Here is a 20,366-nt window from a genome sequence, read left to right on the forward strand (position 1 = left end):
CGAGCTTGTCCAACGAGCTGGGCCAGAGGGAGATGAGAACTACAATGGCATAGTCCAACACCGAGCGTACAGCTTGAATATAATACATCCGGAGGACCTTGTGCCCAGCACTTAGCTAGGGTCTCGTCATAGCTCTGAGGAGATTTAATCTCATCTTCATAGCCTCTCGTAGGTAACTGACCTACGGAGCAAAGGAAAGCCTGTCGTCGATCCAGATGCCCAAGTATTGATAGGTGGGTACCCAGGGGAGGATGTTGCCCTGAAGAGTAAGGTGGGGGTGCTGCTTCCGCGTTCTCAGACTCCTTGCTCTAGTCTTGGTCGTCGAGATCTTCAGTCCCAGCCTTCCACATTCCTGAGAGAGACGATTGATAGGACTCTGAGCACTGCGAAGGAAGAAGCCGCCCCCAGTGAGCACCAACTCGAGATCGTCCGCATAGTAGAAGGGGCGAGCATTCTCTCCGAGATCAAGGAGAGCCAGGTTCTTCATGCACGTTGAAGAGGGTAGGACTGAGAACGCCCCCCTGCGGGTTCCTGTTTTCCATCCTGTGGTATGCAGATAGGTGTCCATGAATGCGCACTCTCGCTATTCTGTTCGTGTGGTGGTGTGCAACCCAGGTTAGGAGTCTGTCTTGGATCCCCTTAGCAGACAAGGGTACAAAAATGGCAGGAATACCTGCTAACTCGAATGCTCTTTCCAGATCGAGAAATGCCACAATTGCAGCCTGACTACCGACTAATTTAAGAAGAGTTGCCACACAGTCAGTTGCTGCCACTCCATTTATAAAAGCATACATATTGTGATGGAAGGGTTCTATCTACCATAGGAGGCGACTGAAGACCATTCACTCAGTGGTCTTGCCGATGCAGGACGTGAGGGATATAGGCCTGTGGCTGTGTGGGTCCTTGCGCTTGGGGATCGGCACGATATCCACATTTTTACACTCCGCGGGGAGATGCCTCGCCTTCCAGTAGGTATTTATGAATGCTAGTGCTGCCAGCACTCCAGATGATCCCAGTTGCCTCAGGAAGGAGTAAGGTATCCCGTCGTTACCAGGAGCAGTATACTTGCTCGTCTTGCAATCCCATCGAAGTTCCTTGAGTGTAAAGGGACAGTCCGTCGGGGCATTCGTGGCCATGACAGCGTGGACCACATCCTTTCTACCTTGTAGAAGGAGGTGCTGTTCTTGCCTGACAGGTAGGAGGATTTGGGTTGAAGAGGATCGGTTTACAAATTGCTGCGCTAATAGCTCCGCCTGTTGTTTGGGGTGCGGGTAAGCGAGGGGGGGGTTGCAAGTTTTGTCAGCCGCATCTTCCTCCGGAGGGCGCTAACAGTGATTTGGCCAGAGAAAGTGGCACACCATTCCACTCACTGGTACCAGCGGCCTAGTTCCTCCTAGAAAAGGGTCCAATTGGGCTTCTCTGTATTACAGCTCCGAGGTGGGGGAATATAACATAAGAACATAAGAATGAAGTAGACTGCAATAGACCATAAGGCCTACACCTAGGAAGGTGGAGGGGTGAGGTCCACGGCTAAAGTAATGACCAGGGCAAAATGGTCGCTAGTGAGCTGCGGAAGAGTGGGAGAGGTGGGGTGTGCATTTTTTTTTTTTTTTTTTGGGGGGGGGAGTGAAGTATCACTCCCACGGGCTTTGTTTGAGCCAGTGCGGTGGTGTTTATGTAAGACACACCGTGTGGAGAGGAGGTGGAATAGTGTAGTTATTCAGAGGGGGATAGGGGGCAGTAGAAAAGAGAGGCTACAACTGTTAGAGCGGCGGCGGACGCTCTAGTAGCTAACGGAGCTCATAGGGGCTTTGGAGGCGGCAGAGGCGGCTTACAAGACCTCCAGGGGGAGCCGGTGGTCCCCGTCTGAAGAAAGAGGTGGCGGGGCAATTGCTCAGGCAGTGGAGGAGGTCGGCATTTTCTGCACGGCAGGGGTTGCACCGGCGGTCTTCTATGGTGCTCTGGTAATTATGTTGCTAGAAGCAACGGTCCTCGAGACGCAGCCTGAAGAGCAGCTTTTCTATCCTACTGGGAGTGGAACGGGGGAGGACTAGAGGTTCATATGCTGTCACCTTTTTGTACCACCCCGCTCGTTGGGAAATCTGCGCCTCCAGACTGTGTTGCAGGTGCCACTTCTTGCGTGCTAATGCCCTAGTTCTAAGCTGGAGCTGGCTCTTGCTGGGAGGGACCTGGACATCGACATTGGCGCGCTTGCGGGCTGCGACAGCTGCTGCGTCTGCAAGGTCGTTTCCATGCACACCGACGTGACTTGGCACCCAGTTGATGATGACATTCCGTCCAGCACGGTGTAATTTGTGCAGGAGCGCAATGATATTGGTGAGAAGGTGGACATTATCTTCGGGCTCTGCCTGTTGCAAGCAGCTTATCAGATTCAGAGAGTCGGTGTGGATGACCACGGAATTGGAGTGGGATACAAGGGCATGTTCTAGGGCCCCCTGCATCGCCACGGCCTCGGCTTGAAGAGAGGACGCGGAGTCGCTGACTCTCCTTCCGAAGATGTATCCATCAGTGACAAAGGCAGCTCTGGACGTGTATGGGCTGGTTTGTTCTACAGAGCCATCTGTGAAATATACGGTATGACCAGGTCGTGTCAGTGCCCGGATGCCGTTGTTTGCCGAGACGCACGCTCTGTCTGAGTGGCATGCGTTCTTTTTCCCCGTGAGTGACGTAAATTTAAAGGTCACCGGAGCCGGTGCCCACGGCGGCGGGCATTTGGAGTCCGGGTGGGATTTTGGTATGCTCTTCTCGAGGAGAGGTTGCCGCCGTTGGAAGGAATCCAGGAGCTTGGCCGCGTGTGAGAGCCAAGTGTTGAAGCGTTGCAGTGTGTCTGCGCGTGCAAGTGAGGTGTAGATGGCCCGACTTAGACCTGTCTCGTCGCGGGGATGGAGACCGCGAGCAACAAGGTCCGCCCCGAGCATTCTGATCCTGAGTTGGAGAGGAGGAAGCGAGGCTTCCCGCTGGAGGTTGAGAATCTTATACCACCGTTGTGCTCCCAGAATGACTAGCTGCTTCATTCTGGCATGTCTCAAGCCTCTGGAATTTATCCACGTCCACACTAAGGAGAGCCGGGGCTGCGTAGTCGGCGATAGAACGCACCGCTTGTAGGTAGTACGTGCGTAGGACTTGATGTGTGGCACCAAGTGCTCTTCCGCACATGGCTCTCATCACTGTGATTCTGGCTTATATACAAAGGGAAGGAGTGGGAGGAGAAGTAGGGGGAGTAGGGTGGAAGGGTGAAAGAGGAGGAGTGGGGTGGGGGTGTAGAGGAAGGAGAAGGGTAGAGAAAGGAAGAGGAGGAGTAGGGTAGGAAGGGGAGTGAGGAGTGGGAGTAGAGTGGGATGGAGTAGGGTAGGAAGGGGAGGGAGGAGTGGGAGTAGAGTGGGATGGAGGAGGGAGGAAGAGTAAATGTAGGGTGGGAGGGGATAGGAGGAGGGTAGGAGGGAAGAGATGGCGTAGAATGGGAGGGGTGCGAGGAGGGTGGGAGGGAGGAGATGGCGTAGAATGGGAGAGGTGCAAGGAGGAGGAGTGGGGTGCGGGAAGAGTAAGGGGAGTAGGAGTAGAGTGGGAGAGGGGAGGAGGAGTGGGAGTAGAGCGGGAGGGGGAAAGAAGAATAGGAGCAGGACGGGAGGGCGTGGACGAAGAGTAGAGAGGGAGGTGAAGGAGAGTGCGAGGAGGAGGGGGAGTACGGTGGAAGGGGGAGGAGGAGGAGGAGGAGTGGGGTGGGAGGGAGAAGGAAGAGGAGAAGGATGGGTTTTGTGGGAGTGGGGAGGAGTAGGAGTGTGAGTAGGGTGAAAGTCGGACGAGGAAGAGGATAAGGGTGGGAGGGGAGGGTGGGGTGGATGTAGGGAGGGGCGCCATAGAGGTGGGGTAGGTGTGGAGAGGGGGGCGCCATAGAGGTGGGGGGAACCCCCATCTACCCTTCCTGCTCGTTTTCCATCGTTGCATCCTTCTCGATGCTGTATGGAGATAACAGTAATGGGTACCGGTCCTCTGAAGTCGGATAGCTGGCTCCTGACGATGGGCTGGTGGAAGGGTTGGGGATGGTGGTGTTGGTGGTGCCGTTTTCCACAGGCGTGACCTTGACCCTCGAGCTTGAGGGTTCTCTCACCGTAGACAGTGATGGGGAGGGGGGTTTGGGTGGGGGCGGTGACTCGGATCTATTGGTCGTATGAGTCATCTACAGCCTTCAGCATAAATGCTTTCGTGGTAGTCAATCACTCCTATACACCTCATCATGGCCACTTCATCATGGCAATTCTCTATAATTACTAAGAGAGAGATCGATGAGTCCACTCGGCACGGTGCCAACGGCAATTATCCTTGAAATTTGTTGTTTATGTAATACAGGAGAGCTTGTTAAATGTTGTCACTAAATGTTTTTGTGTTCGATCAGGTAAGGCCATGTGTTAATCAAATAAACGAAATGTTCAGGAACGAGGAATATCACCATTGATGCTTCACATAATTTCTTCTGTATACGCTTTTAAATGCTGACACTCACTATTTTTCTTTGAAGTTTATCAGAGAGTATCGCTTCTTGAGTCCCTAGAACGAAATATTTTGGAACCAGGGACATCACTTATTAATCATCGTCATTTTTCTCTTTGGCATCACTCAACTCACCTACCTTAGGGCGCTTGTGATCTTCCTTTTTTCTGCGTATTCGACCCAATGGTTTCGACATCTGTCTTTGTCTCGGGGAGTGCGGTCCCTCGTGTCTCTGGAAGGAGGAAGGTGAGGAATCCTGCGATGCAGGACAAAATCCCAAATATCAAGCGAGGTGCAACTGGGTAGGCATCCCCCTGAAAACAACGACGACAAAAGAGTCAGTTTTCTTCGTCGTGGTTATTCCATTTCTGATAATGGATGATTTCAATTTTACTGGTTATTCCTTTTTATGATAATGGATGATTTCAATTTTACTGACATTTATTGGATGACCCTTGAACATGGCCATATAGGTAGTCGCTTGATAGATTTTCTTGGTAACACTTACTTAGTTCAGCGCGTAAAAGAACCCACAAGACATGATGGCCGATGTGGAGGTTGGTGGAACTATTGCAAATAGCGACCGAGACGGGGATGATGACGTCACGAATGCGAGTGGAAGCGTGCGCACTCACCAGGGCTCGCAATTGGCCCATAGCCAAAGGAAAAGCGGCCAATTAGAAAACTCTTCAGAAACAGGGACCTGACTGTGACCCGCTACCAGGGTTCAAAAGACGGCCTCTTGCCAATGGAGGGCAGAACAACCTCCACACCAGCAACAGCAAAAACTCGTGTAGCTCCAAGACCTCTCTCCTAGCATCGGATCGAGGATCTACAAGCTCCAAGACCTTCTCTTTCTCCTAACACCGGATTGAGGACCTCCAGACTTCAGGCTCGCCACATTCTCGCCTGATTCAACCAATAAAGAGAAAAGACACTGCTTTAATTTCATTCCTTGGTTGCCCTCCATACCAGAACACTACAAATTGATGACTCGGAGTGTGGTAACCAGAAAAATGGCAGTCTTAAAGCTCAAGCTTCTCATCTTTTCCCATGATGTGAACAACTGGCTCATCCACGCTCAAGCATATTTCGACACTCAGCAGGGGGTGACCGATTAACAAGCCTTCGGAGCGTATATCGCCGCACTCCCGACGGAAGTTATCTCCCTCGTTCAGAACGTCATTTTCGCACCACCAGAGGAAAACAAGTACGACGCCCTCAAAACGGCCTTGAGGAACCACTACACCAGATCTGACGAGGAACTCTATAAGGAAATCCAGGAAATCCAACACGGAGATGACCGGCCATCAGCTCTTTTCAGCAATTCAGGAGAATGGCGACTCTCAATGTTCGGGCGAAAGTTCACATTCCCGACGCACTCCTTCGATCAATACATCTCCAAAACGCCGGTTGACCGGCAGTTAAATATGGACGCCCTGACTGCTGACAAGGACGACGACGCCTACTGCTCCACCGCTGACGAAATGCATCAGCGCCATAGGTCTCTGCAAGTGTTGACATACACCACATTCTCGGGAAGGAGCAACACTACAGTGAACAGCATGCGGTGACATAAGTGATACCGATAGTGGGCCGCCGATAAACACAATGCTCTCAGAAAAAGCAACAGTGCAGTGAACACAGAGTGTAGTGACATTACACGTGCTAATTACCACCCCTCGACCAGCCAAACCTCAATAGTGCAGTGATCAGGACCGTTCATTCGTCGACCAGTACAGAGAACCAAAGTGTGCAGCAGCCACAGGAGGAAATGAACGAAATCAGGAAATTGCTGATTCGGTTAACTGACATGCCACGAAGTGTCGTCTCATCTAGGAATAGTGGTACCTGGTGGTACCATATCCGCTTTGGTGAGGGAGCAGTCAGATGTACCGAGTCCTGCAGCTGGTCTTGAAACGCCAGACGTGGGGGACAGTAGGTACCACCTCCTCCGCCAACTACGCTTCCACCCTCCTTTCGGTGCGTGGTGATCATTCCGGACTCTCCATCCAGGTGGACACGGCTCAGCCGTCAGCATCATGCATCCTGCAGCAGCCCCGAGACAAGGGAAAGACATCCCATTATTCGACCTGCTCGTAGCCAACTGCGCACCCATTGCCACATATGGCAGCCACCACGTTGTCCTGGATCTCCAGAATATCAAGTTTCCCACCTTTGTTGTTACAGACATCCAACCACCCATCTTAGGCTATGAGTTTTTACAACACTACAAAATGGCAGTCAGCACCAAGGATAACTGCCTGTATCATGCATCAAGCCGCATATCGGGAACGATCACCAACGACACTTCTTCCAAGGTATCCTCCCTTCAGCCAGACGACGAATACCCGCAAATCCTGCAAGACTTCCCTCAACTGACGCCCAAACAACATAGTGCACCATATCCAAACAACTGGGCCGTCGGTCTACAGTAAGCCTCGACGCCTTTCCCCAGAGAAGTTGGCAGCAGCCAAGCAAGAATTTCAAGAACTTCTCTACCAGGATATCATCCGCCCCTCTGAGAGTGATTGGGCATCGCCACTCCATGTGGTTCCCAAGACACCTCTATCACCCAACCAGTAGCGGGCCTTTGGTGATTATCGCCAACTCAACTGCATCACCAAGGCCGACCGCTACCCCATTCCAAATTCCCAAGACTTCCACTTTAAGCTCCACGGGAAGTGGGTGTTCTCCAAAATCGACTCGGCCTTTTTGAGTGGAGAATTATGTCGTTTGGCCTCTGCAATGCAGCCAAAACTTTTCAGTGGTTTATGAATCACGCCCTCAGAGACTTCCACTTTGTCTCCGTTGTATACACCACTTACATCATCACCATTCCCACGCATTGTGAGCGGTGTCACAATCATCACCCAGACATCCTGTCGCCAGACACGTCCGCCCTAACAGCTGACCTTAGCACTTATCGCAGGAAAGCTGACCTAACATTTAAGCAGCCGAGCACACCGTCCCCGAGTGCCCACAAACAGGACGCACACGGACACACGAACACACACATAATGGATGCCATTAGTCACAACCCACATTAACACACGGAAACACAATACACATAAGACCTTTCCCCCTGGACATATTACGTAAGATAAATATAATAGATAACAGTTTGTAACCCCAGAATAATACTGTTGCTACATACTTATGGTGTCATGTACAACAATTGAAATTCATAAATGACCAAAGCACCTCAAGAAATTGCTGTGTCAAGACTTCCGGTCAACAAAAAGACAGCGGAGATCTCGAGAGAGGAGTTGTTGGTGTTAGACGTGCTTGGTGTTACTAGTGTACAGACATATTGTATAACCCTGTGTTTAGAAATAAACGAGAGAAAACCAGAGTGCGGTTTGTAACCCCAGGGGGGGTATACAAGTGACTAACTTAGTGATTGGAGACTACCGGGAGCAGGACACTCAGGCCCCTGAAAAGAACCATTCCTGAACCAATCAATCGAGTGGTTCTACAAGCGGTTATACTGGTGGCAGCGACACCGCATCCCATTTCTTCCAAAGAGACTGGCACCTAGAAACCACCTTATTCTATTCAACCTGAAGCGAGCCAACCACGCCCACCGTTGAGAAGCACGAAACCTCGGTCACAGAGCTGACATCGCCTGCCCCTGACTTCCAATCTACCGCACACTACACTGTACACTGTAACGAGCATCGTCCTCACCGTCTCCAAACTACCTAACCACGTCTACAAGGTAAATAATTTTCTATCCACCCCTCACAACACTTGATAATATTAATACTCCTCATCTACCCCCTAAAACCCCCCTGATACTCGCTTTTCTTTTCCATTCCATGCGAGCATCATTCACCCAAACTTCAAGTACCAACCCACAACAAACCCCATATAGAGAAAATAGCACCAATCAATAATAAAAAAAAAAAATCATCGACAACCCAAACTGAACTTCAACCAAGATTCCTACGTCTGGCATCTCCCAATCTACGGACTGGAACAGCCCCACCTTGCGGTAGCCGCACGTACGTCCATATACTCATTCATACCTTTTTTTTTTCTAAGGTATCCCAATGCCTAATACATTTATGTAACTTTTAGAATCATATTCCAATATTCATATGTAACCCACGTGCCAAAGACACGTAAGATTCACTCTAACCTTCGTAACATCAATAATTAACAACAGCCTAACTTCATTTTCTTTTTTTAAATAACAATACATCCACTAGTGGATTAATAACTTAAACGAAGCAAATATCATTATATTAAAAAAAAATTGTAACATCACTAAGATAACCACTCACTTATCTTTGCAAATAATTAAGTTAAGAGATTAGCCACTACGTAACATAGTACTATAATAACTACTTAGTGATAAGATATATTAATAATTGTTACCAATCCATAATTATAATACCATTTCCTTTTTACATAATTTTACTTTGTATTTTCCCAATTTATTATTTACATTTAATACCTTTTCAACTTTTACAATAATTTATATAGTTATATTGATATATATACCCTTTTTGTTATAATTCCACCACCTTATTATTACATACTCGTATTCTATATCCCCATTGTATACCCATTTACATTTAATATCTTTTCAACTTTTACAATAACTTATATAGTTATATTATTATATGTACCTTTTTTTATAATCTTATCCAATTACTACTACAAACCCATATTATATATCCCATTGTATACCCATTGACGCCTTATACCCCCCCCCCTTTCCTCTAACTACACCACATTATATCTTAGGTAATGCATGCATCTCTAGTTAGACACTAACATGGCTACAGGAACGAGATCCAAGGTCAGGAATTTACTTGATGTATTCATTACCCCCCCTAAAGAAAACAAATCACATAATGACACTGACCATGCCACACCTAAGGCAGATTCTAGAATAATTCCCGAGGATAACGTTGACAACCCACCCTTACAACATGACCATTCACAGGAAGACCCTTTTAACCCAACCCAACTATACCAACTCCCCGACCCCCTCCCCCACTCCACACCAAAAGCTCAAGTTACCCCTCAACTAGATCCTCAACAACAACAACCCACACCTCACCTCACCCCCAAGTTGCCCCTCATGTAGACCCCCAGCAACAATCCCTAAATCCCACAACCCATGCATACGAGAACTTAGCCTTCCCTTCTCCCAACTTCCCGTCAAGTCCAACAGACCTTCACCCAACATCCCTACCCAGCACCTAACCTTGCCCCAACCCCATCGCAACATCCTCACCCACAACTCCAACCTACAGTAATCAATAATTACAAAACCATTACCCCTCTAACCGAAATCCCCACCTTCTCTCAAGCTAGCGGACTCTCCATCACTGACTTCCTGACGGCATGTGACCTTTTCTTTTCTAAAAATCCAAACTACTCTGACTTAGATAAGATAAATCTATGCCGCCAGAAAATAGAAGCATCAGATGAGCACCGATCTACCGCTCGGATGCTAGACAGTCTGATAGCCACAGGGATCGCATATAGCGATTATAAGCAGCATCTGTTAAATGTCTTTCAGAACAAACAAGCAAACAACATTAACTTTCTCCTCACATTTCTAAATAATACTAGAACTCAAAAACAGACTAACATCAACGACAATGTGGCCAACGCAATCAAGGAAATTAGGGAAAATCTAGAAAATAACAGCCCTTGGACCTGTACAACCATTACAGGAAAAAAGGCAATGACATTAGAAAACCTATACACATTCCTGGAGATAGGCCTTTATCTTTCCCAACTCCCACCAAAGTGTCAAAGAGAAGCCACAAAAAGGGATTTAAACACTAGAAACCCATTATCTTACACATACATATTAGACATAACCAACGCTTGCAACATCTCCCTCTCTGACCAGCACCATTTTGCTAGACTAAATAGCCTTCAGTCACACCAGCCCCCTAGCTCCAATACAGCGCAACCATCTAACTGGTGTTCCTACCATCTTTCAACTAGTCACAACACCAGAGACTGCATACAGAAACAACAAATGCAAGCACAACACCACACAACCCCTTGCTCAGTTCATGGAACTACTTCCCACACGGATTCTCAATGTAGAGCGCAGCAATACCAACACCCGCAGGCACAACACCGCGCTACCCCTTGCTCAGTTCATGGTACTACCTCCCACAAAGATTCCCAATGTAGACCTCAACAACAAATCAAACAACTCACGCCCCCCCAGACCCCCCAACATGTCAAAACCAACACGGCCAGGCAAATACTGCAACCTACACAAAACCACAACTCACTCCAACAAGGAATGTTCTCAACAAAAATCACAACCACAACCTCATCAGAGAACAAACAAACAAGTTACCGCACTTCGACAAACACCCTCCTCCCACACAACACATACAACTCAACACCGATTGGGGGAACGTGTACCAGCCTCACGCACCAGACCACCATAGGAACGTCCGACACACCACACAACTATATCACTCTAAAGGTGACATTAGATCAAATTACTGTTGACATGATGGTTGATACAGGAACAAACCTGAACCTCATCCCCAGAGCTCTCTATGAAGCACTAAATGACCCAACCCAAATTCAATATTCAAATACGGAAGGCCTACTGATAGAAGGATCAACCATATCACTTCATGATATGATTGATATAAATATAGAAGTTGACAAATCCCAAGTAGGCATCACATCCTTCCACTTAGCAGATGAATGGAGTCTTGATCACCAAGGTATAATAGGTTTAAAGTCCCTACGAGACTGGAAGTCCATCATCAACTTAGATACCAACAAAATCTCCTTCTGAGATGAAAGTAATGAGTCAACATTTCCTGAAACACCCGACCCAGACACACAACCTCTTTCATGTCTATCTAGCTTAAATAACCCCACCCCCACTAAGAGCTACTCTTTCCGCCCACCCCCTTATGTCACCTCAAAGGCACTGTTGTCTAACACAGTCATCATACCCCCTAGACATTCTATAACAGTCCCACTATATATACCCGGAGCAATCGGATATCAGGACGTCATAATTGACCCAGACACGTCCAGACTCAACAACATAGCCCTAGAATCCTCATGGGATATAGTATCAGAAAACAAACACACCCTAGCTATGTTAACAAATCTCTCCCACCAACAACGCAAGATCAGAAAGAACACAAACATCTGTTCAGTCCATCTCCATAATTCCCCAATCCAGGAACCACTCCCTCAACACATCAACACTGTAAGACAAACACAAACCCTCACCCCTATCCACCCCAACCAAATCACAACATCAGCCAACGGAGAGATGCGTGACAAGCTACAATACCTCCTACAAAGGAATAGATCGGCTATCGCCTTAGAAGGCGAACCCTTAGGCAAATGTGATATAATCAAACATCACATCCAAATTCCCCCCAACACCCCACACCCCCGCTTACCGCATACCCCACAGTAGGAAAATACAAGTCAACAACAGTGTGCACGAGATGTTACACCAAGGTGTAATTTCTCACTCAGACAGTCCGTGGAACAGTCCCCTCTTCCTAGTCCCTAAGAAAGACGGAACCTTACGCCCTGTTGTAGACTTTAGGAAAATCAATAACCTAACTCAATCTGACCCACACCTACTACCCGCCATGCAAGATGTCTGTTTTTTTCCACAATTGACCTTAAGTCAGACTTCTGGCAGGTGGAACTGACAGAGGAATCAAAACCCGTAACTGCATTCTCCACTGATAAGGGACATTTCCACTTCGAGCGTATGCCCTTTGGCCTTAAGAATGCCCCCTCAACCCAACAGAGATTATTGACTCGCATTTTCAGCGACATGATAGGAATCTCATTATTCGTCAACTTAGACGACCTCATCATCTATAGTCCCACACAAACTGACCACCTTCATACACTAGAGATTGTCCTAAAAAGACTCAAAAACACCGGACTGAAAATCCAACTAGGAAAGTGCAAATTCCTACAGACGGAACTCACCTTCCTAGGCCATAAGGTAGACGCCACAGGCATCCATACCACCCCAGATAAAATAAATGCCATAGTAAACTTCCCAACCCCCAGAAACGCATATGAAACTAGAAGTTTCGTAGGACTAGCATCATACTATAGACATTTCATACACAAATTTGCAGAAATTGAATCCCCTCTCACCAAATTCACAAGAAAAGGCGAGCCTTTCAAATGGTCTGAAGAGGAACAGACAAGTTTCGACACCCTTAAACATGCTCTTACCACAGCCCCTGTCCTTGCCTTTCCTGACATGAAGAAAGAATTCCTTCTTTACACCGACGCCTCCTCTAAAGGAATAGGCGCAGTCTTACAGCAGAAAGATGAAAACGGGAAAGAGCACCCCATAGCCTACGCAAGTAGAATACTGAATAAGCCTGAAAGTAACTATTCAACTACCCACAAAGAAGGACTTGCATTGATATGGGGCTTGAAACATTTTAAATATCTTATACTAGGGTATAAGATCACAATCTTCACAGACCATCAACCCCTAGTCTACCTCTTTAACTCTAAAGACCTATATGGCAGAATAACTATGTGGAAAACAACCTTATTGATATATGATCCCAAGATCACATACCAAGCTGGAAAAGCTAACATAGTAGCTGACTCACTAAGCAGACAAACTCACGTGTCAACCCTAGCAAAAACAACCTGTATCCCTATGCAAGACCTTAGAGAAGAAACAGACAAAGACCCGACATGGTCTAAAGTAAAACAATATCTACTCTCAAGAGCACCCTTACAGTCCCGACCACCTGTCCCTATAGAGGAACTCAAACTGGTCGACGTAATTATAAGGAGAACCACTAACAGCAGGGAAGTGACTATCATTCTCAGAGCCCTAGTTCCCAAGGTCCTACACATATTGCACGACAGTGCAATGTGAGGCCACTCGGGCAGGGATAAGACACTGAATACTGCTAGGCATTCATATTTTTGGATAAATATGAAAAAAGACATAACCACACATATAGACCAATGTTTAACTTGCAACCAATTCAGAGGACCTGACCCCAAACAACTAAATATCAAAGACATCCCACTCCCTGCTGAACCATGGGAAACACTTGGCATTGACCTACTTAAAATGCCAACGAGCCATCAAGGTTCCAATTATGTACTCACGGCAGTCGACTATCTGTCAAAGTACATAATCCTAGTTCCACTACAGGACAAAACAGCAGAGACTGTGGCCAAAGCATTGGTTAACAACATATTCTGTAGATACAACATCCCCAGGCGAATGCTGTCTGATAACGGCTGTGAATTCAAGAACGAAGTAATGCGCGAAATAGCACATTTATATAACATTTATCAAACCTTCGCCACTGCCTACCATCCACAAGGAAATGGACTTGTTGAACGCACAAATAGAAAAGTGCTTGAAATCCTCAGACCTTTGGCCAACGATCTTTCGGATAGTTGGGAAGATTGGCTACCCCAGGTACAAGCTAGTATCAATAGCACAGTCAACTCCGCAACAAAGATGTCCCCCCATGAGATCATATTTGGCCAAAGAATGCGGCTACCATACCAAATCTTTAACCAACCCCCACCCCCCTTATACAACCTAGATAACCTTACCCAATGCCTAAAAAGAGGCATGCAAAGTATATACAAACAGGTCAGAGAAAACCTCAAAGCAGCTCAAGAAAAAACCAAAACCAAACAGCACAAGCGATCATCTCCACTCAACATAACACTTGGAGACACAGTCATGGTCAGAGACTCTAATAGATCTAACAAACTCAAACCCAAGTTCTTAGGCCCCTTCACAGTCACAACCTCACTCCCCAACAATGTTTTCCTGTTAACGAACCCTTCCGATCACACAACCGTAACCATACACGGAGAGAAATTGAGAAAAGTTAAACTTAACCTCGAACCAACCCCACCTCCCAACTACAACTCACCTACCGCACTAACACATAACTCACCCAAGCGCAAGTCCCATCACATGACACTACGTCGACGCAACTAAACATGCACTCTAGCCCTCGCCCCTGAAGATGCAGGACGTCATGCATCCCTCAGTGGAGGTTAAAATGGCCAATTTACAATAAGATCTCCCTTCCAAATATCTATCAAACCCTCTCTACTTCCTTCCGACCACTATAACCTTAGCGAGAGTCAGATAGACATATCCTCATTCACTAAAACATAACCTTCATCCACAGGATGCAACCCATAATCCTGCTACCCATTCTCGTCCACCTCTCACTCTCCACTCCCATACTGATACCAGGAGCAATCGTCAACAACCATGGCACCACCGCATGCGTAGAGGATTCCATAATGGTAAAACTACGGATTTCACCCGAACTGTTGATAAGACCCCTCATAAAAATCCACAAAAACTTATTACAAATAGAGCAACAAATCTCCACCCAAATACCCAATACCACAGATCAAAACTACGAAATCTCAATGACACTGTACCACAACGTCAACGCCTTATACGAAAAAATGAACACAATCAAATACACAATATACCACCTCCCCAACCCAGAAAATGAAGACCCAAAGAACAGTAGAGTCAAACGCGGTTTGTTCGACTTTATAGGAATCATCTCTAAATCCCTATTCGGGACTGCAACTGAACAAGACGTACAAACAGTCCACTCACACATAGGAAATATAACAGAGGTACTACACAGACAGGGTAAACTCATAAATCTAAACTCTAAAAACATCGATCTCCTCGCCACCTCAATAAATTCAGTAATTGAAAAGATCAATCACCTCACAGCATTCACAACTTCCCAGTTATCTAAGATTGCCAATTCACAAATAGCCCTCTTCTTCCTTCACCACCTAAATGAACTAGACAAACAACTAGACAGACTACTGAGTCACAGTAATCTTATCCAGAGAGATATTTGGAACGCCCACGCAGGTATAGTCAACTCTCAAATGATCACTCCAACCCAACTTACTCAAACATTACGACAAGCTCACAATACATTGAAACTCACCCCCTTCTTCCTCCATCCTAGCATCAACTATCTTTCAAGAATTTATTCTTATCAACATACCTATGGACCCGATCAAGAGATTCTCCCTTTGGGAAATTTATCCCTTCCCCTATCCTTATCAAAACCGCACAATGACCCTCAACCTACCAACCTCCACCATCCTAAAATCAACAGACGGCCAGTGGATTTCACTGGCCTCACCGGAAACCATGGCAGCTTGCAAGATAGCACGACCCAACTTCCATATCTGCCCAGCTTACCCCTTCCATTTCCAACTAACCAAGTCCCAACCTTGCCTCTCAGAACTCACAACACCCAAAGTCAATTTTTCCGAGACATGTGACTTTCGCTTTTCGGACAACACTAAAATACACCACACCCACGTAGGACATAAACACTTCATATTTCTTCCCCACCCCACATTAGTATCCGTAATATGCCTACACAAACCACCCTCCCATCATAAGATCAACGGCTCTATCACTCTACCAGACACCTGCCACATCTATATGATGGACTCAATGCTCCTCCCCAACAAACTCCATTACCAAGGCACTCTCAACACCACCCACGATCTAGGTCCCATAACCCAACTAACGCTTCCACCCCTCCCTAAGATCCCCGATACCATCCTCCCAAGTAAGATAGACATGGTACGTCTCCTAAATAAATCAACTAGTCTTGATATGGACTCATTAGATCTACACTATAAAATTTTACCCTATGCCTCCACCGCCCTCTCAATCTTAATCATCATTTTTGTACTAGTGATACTAACAAAATACTTTTGCATGAAATAAGTCTTTGAAACAGTTTTTTTTTCTCCTTTTCCCAAATTGCTGTAAACCTAGGTTAAGTTCTATCTTGTGTCTCACCAATATCTTATAGTGACATATATATACTCTTACAAACTCACAGATAAGAGTTTCTCACAAAACATACTATAGTACCATACAAACTCACAGATAAGAGTTTCTCACAAAACATACTATAGTGCCATACAAACTCACAGATAAGAGTTCTCAGAAGTGATATGTGAGTGTCATATAAACTCTTATATGATAGTTGAAAATATATGTAATACTGGTGAAACACAACCTTATTCCCCGTTCAGCGACACAACATCGCATACCCATTATTTCTGGTTCAACATGTCCTCTTGGGACCTCATAATCAATTCAACATCAACCCCCCTTCTCCACATATAACCACCCAAAGATTTTGTGTCTCTGACTATATAACTATATATTTGTATATATGTATCAATATTTTGTTAACCATGTACCATTAGGTGCCGGGTTCCACCTAACCCCAGGGGGAGGGCGATATGTATACACCACTTACATCATCACCATTCCCACGCATTGTGAGCGGTGTCACAATCATCACCCAGACATCCTGCCGCCAGACACGTCCGCCCTAACAGCTGACCTTAGCACTTATCGCAGGAAAGCTGACCTAACATTTTAGCAGCCGAGCACACCGTCCCGAGTGCCCACAAACAGGACGCACACGGACACACGAACACACACATAATGGATGCCATTAGTCACAACCCACATTAACACACGGAAACACAATACACATAAGACCTTTCCCCCTGGACATATTACGTAAGATAAATATAATAGATAACAGTTTGTAACCCCAGAATAATACTGTTGCTACATACTTATGGTGTCATGTACAACAATTGAAATTCATAAATGACCAAAGCACCTCAAGAAATTGCTGTGTCAAGACTTCCGGTCAACAAAAAGACAGCGGAGATCTCGAGAGAGGAGTTGTCGGTGTTAGACGTGCTTGGTGTTACTAGTGTACAGACATATTGTATAACCCTGTGTTTAGAAATAAACGAGAGAAAACCAGAGTGCGGTTTGTAACCCCAGGGGGGGTATACAAGTGACTAACTTAGTGATTGGAGACTACCGGCAGCAGGACACTCAGGCCCCTGAAAAGAACCATTCCTGAACCAATCAATCGAGTGGTTCTACAAGCGGTTTTAACCGTCTACATCGATGACATACTTGTGGCCTCTGACGATCACGACCAACACCGCCACCATCTCCGCCTTCTAAGAGTACCATCACTCGACTTCCTTGGACACCGCATATCAACAGAGGGGCTCTCCCCCTCCCTCAAAAAGTCGACACCATTATCAACTTCCCGCAACCATCATCAATCAAAATGCTACGCCAATTCCTAGGGATCGTCAATTATCATCATCGATTCATCTCCAGTGTAGCCGCCAAACTTGCCCCTCTGAACGACCTTACCAAGAACCGTTCCCAGCAATCGTACCTGTTAAGTGGTCTTTTGAATCAACTCAAGCATTCAGGCAGATTAAGGCTGAATTGGCAAACGTCATCCACCTGTCCTATCCGGTGGCTAGTACTCCAACCACCCTCACTACTGACGCCTCCTCTACAGCCATAGGTGCGGTACTCCAACAGAGGGTCAACGGACAGCTCCATCCGATCGTTTTTGTTTTTTTTTCCAAACGGCTGGAATCTTCCCAAATGCGGTACAGTGTCTTTGATAGAGAGCTTCTGGCCATTGTCTCGGCCGTCAAGCACTTTCTCTACTGTGAGAATCAACACCATGTGAGATCGAAACCTTTATTGGCACGACGTTTCGCTTGTTACAGCTTTTTCAAGTACAGACATATGGCAAACACTCTGAGTACATATAGGGCGACGGGGAAGGAACTGGGAGAGGTTATCAGAAGGGGTGTGTGGTAGGTGGAGGGGCGGAGGGGGTGTGTTGAGAAGGGAACGGGTGGGACTTGGCGGAGATAAAAAGGAGGACATTTCGGACACTTCCTCATTGACCGGAGTTCTAAGCCAGACGGCATTTCCATCGACAGGCTCAAACCAGCTCACCTCCCTCCATATTCCCCTCCATCCTCCCATTCCAACCCTCCTTTCCACCTCCAATCCCTCTTACAACACGTCCCTGCCACTATCCCACAACAAACCAGCCCACCCCCTCATACCACCACAATTGTTCCCCCTAATCCTCAACATATTTCTTCCCCTCCCAATTCACCTTCTCCACCTTTACCTAACTCACTTACCCGGCCATCTCCACAGACCACCACCATTATTCCATCCACTCATCAACACATTACCTCCCCCCCCCCCGACTCACTTCCGTTTTCACTTTTACCCCACTTATCTAACCGTCTATCTCCACAGCTGCATGCCCAGCCAGGACCCTCTCGTCAAAACCACGACCACTCCTACAGCCGGCTGCCGCCTTCTTATCCATCATCCAGCCCATCCTCTCCAGAGATCTCGCTCGATGGCACAATCACTTGCTCCGGCCGCCTGGTCAGAAGGCCTACTCGCTACTCCAACTCCGCTCTGGCGACTCCTTACCCTCCGTGCTCCTCGCTTCCAAAGGCGGGAGGGTGGGGTGTAGTGGCTGTACTCCATCCAACACCGACCGCATCTGAGACAACCATCTCCCACGCAGACCGAGACAAGGATGATGACGTCACAAATGCGAGTGGAAGCGCGTGCACTCACCAGGGCTCGCAATTGGCCCATAGCCAAAGGAAAAGCGGCCAATTAGAAAACTCTTCAGAAACCGGGACCTGACTGTGACCCGCTACCAGGGTTCAAAAGACGGCCTCTTGCCAATGGAGGGCAGAACAGCCTCCCCACCAGCAACAGCAAAAACTCGTGTAGCTCCAAGGCCTCTCTCCTAGCATCGGATCGAGGATCTACAAGCTCCAAGACCTTCTCTTTCTCCTAACACCGGATTGAGGACCTCCAGACTTCAGACTCACCACATTCTCGCCTGATTCAACCAATAAAGAGAAAAGACACTGCTTTAATTTCATTCCTTGGTTGCCCTCCATGCTAGAACACTACACTGTCACCATCATATATTGGCCTCCTGGCCAATAATCTAAAGTAACAGTACAAAAATAGAACATCTTCAGTAATCAGTGAAGTAAATTATTAAGTGAAATTTTAAACTTTCCACTTCTCACTTGTTCGTATGTGTTGGTTAACACTTAATTGTTACATTTAGATGCATGTATAAGTAAAATTCTATAATATTTTTTTTTCTTTTGGAAATGAAAAATGTTCAGTATATTTCTCCTCTCTCTATTTTTATCTATTTTTGTCATAGACATTCTTGTTAATTTAGAGGAACATTACTAAGGTAATTAAGCCTTAAGAGAATGTCGTGATATTGACCTTCTTCACAATGTCGGTCAACCAGAACAAAACATCGACCATTGAAGAGAAATAGAAAATTAAATATTGCTCGACTTACTAATATGTCGTTAATGTAGGGGGCCGTTATTCCGCCTAAGCGGGCCACAGTGTTGCTGATGCCCACGGCCAGAGTTCGAGTCTTTGTAGTGTTGATTTCGGCGGTCAAGAGGTACACCACGACGAATGCACTGCTTATTCCGAATTTTCCCAAGAGAGCTAATGCTGTCTTCCATAGTATGGCGCCTGGAACAACAAATACAACAACAAAAAAGTATGCAGTCTTCAACTTTTACAAGCAGACTCCCTCTTGGTTTTATTTGTGTCTTTTAGATTTTAAATCCTCACTGATTTGTTTGACTTTTTTTCTTTTTTAACAAAACTACTTATATACAACATACAGTAATTAGGCATTTACAGCTTAGTTGGTTGATCTTCATATAATTTTTTTATTGTAAGTTCTGGCAATTCACAAATGTTGACTGCTAGACGTTGACGGCAGACTTGATGTTTGTGGACTTTTGTTACATGTATAAAATACAAGAGATTAATTTCAGGATTTCTGATAGGAGGCATGCATATATTTTTCAAGTTCAATGTCCATTATTGTTATAGATATTAAGAGAGATTTAGAAGTAGAAAA

General features: G+C 46.4%; 2 protein-coding genes across 7 annotated transcripts in view; one reads left to right on the plus strand and one right to left on the minus strand.

Annotated features, from left to right (window-relative positions):
* Window positions 1–4,177: 4,177 nt before the first annotated feature.
* The window catches only part of LOC143023858 (solute carrier family 22 member 3-like), a 64,525-nt gene continuing 48,336 nt past the window's right edge, over window positions 4,178–20,366 (minus strand). For all 5 annotated transcript variants that reach the window (XM_076182511.1, XM_076182510.1, XM_076182513.1 and 2 more), the window contains 2 exons: window positions 19,785–19,969; window positions 4,178–4,823 (listed from right to left, as the gene is read on the minus strand). In XM_076182511.1, coding sequence (XP_076038626.1) covers window positions 4,650–4,823; window positions 19,785–19,969 — 359 coding nt within the window. In that variant the 3' untranslated portion in view covers window positions 4,178–4,649. The remainder of the gene's footprint in view (window positions 4,824–19,784; window positions 19,970–20,366) is intronic.
* On the plus strand, window positions 4,830–19,358 carry LOC143023859 (uncharacterized). Of its 2 annotated transcripts, XM_076182514.1 has the most exons (3): window positions 4,830–8,516; window positions 14,697–14,817; window positions 18,692–19,358. In XM_076182514.1, exons 2-3 carry the CDS (start codon window positions 14,698–14,700, stop codon window positions 19,094–19,096), a joined length of 525 nt encoding a protein of 174 aa, XP_076038629.1. In that variant the 5' UTR covers window positions 4,830–8,516; window position 14,697; the 3' UTR covers window positions 19,097–19,358. The 2 variants fall into 2 exon arrangements, 1 of the variants encoding a protein (XP_076038629.1); XR_012966230.1 differs by lacking the exon at window positions 14,697–14,817.

The sequence above is a fragment of the Oratosquilla oratoria genome, unplaced genomic scaffold (genome assembly GCF_046742065.1).
Source record: "Oratosquilla oratoria isolate Oo_2021 unplaced genomic scaffold, ASM4674206v1 SCAFFOLD67, whole genome shotgun sequence".
NCBI classification, from domain to species: Eukaryota; Metazoa; Arthropoda; class Malacostraca; order Stomatopoda; family Squillidae; genus Oratosquilla; species Oratosquilla oratoria.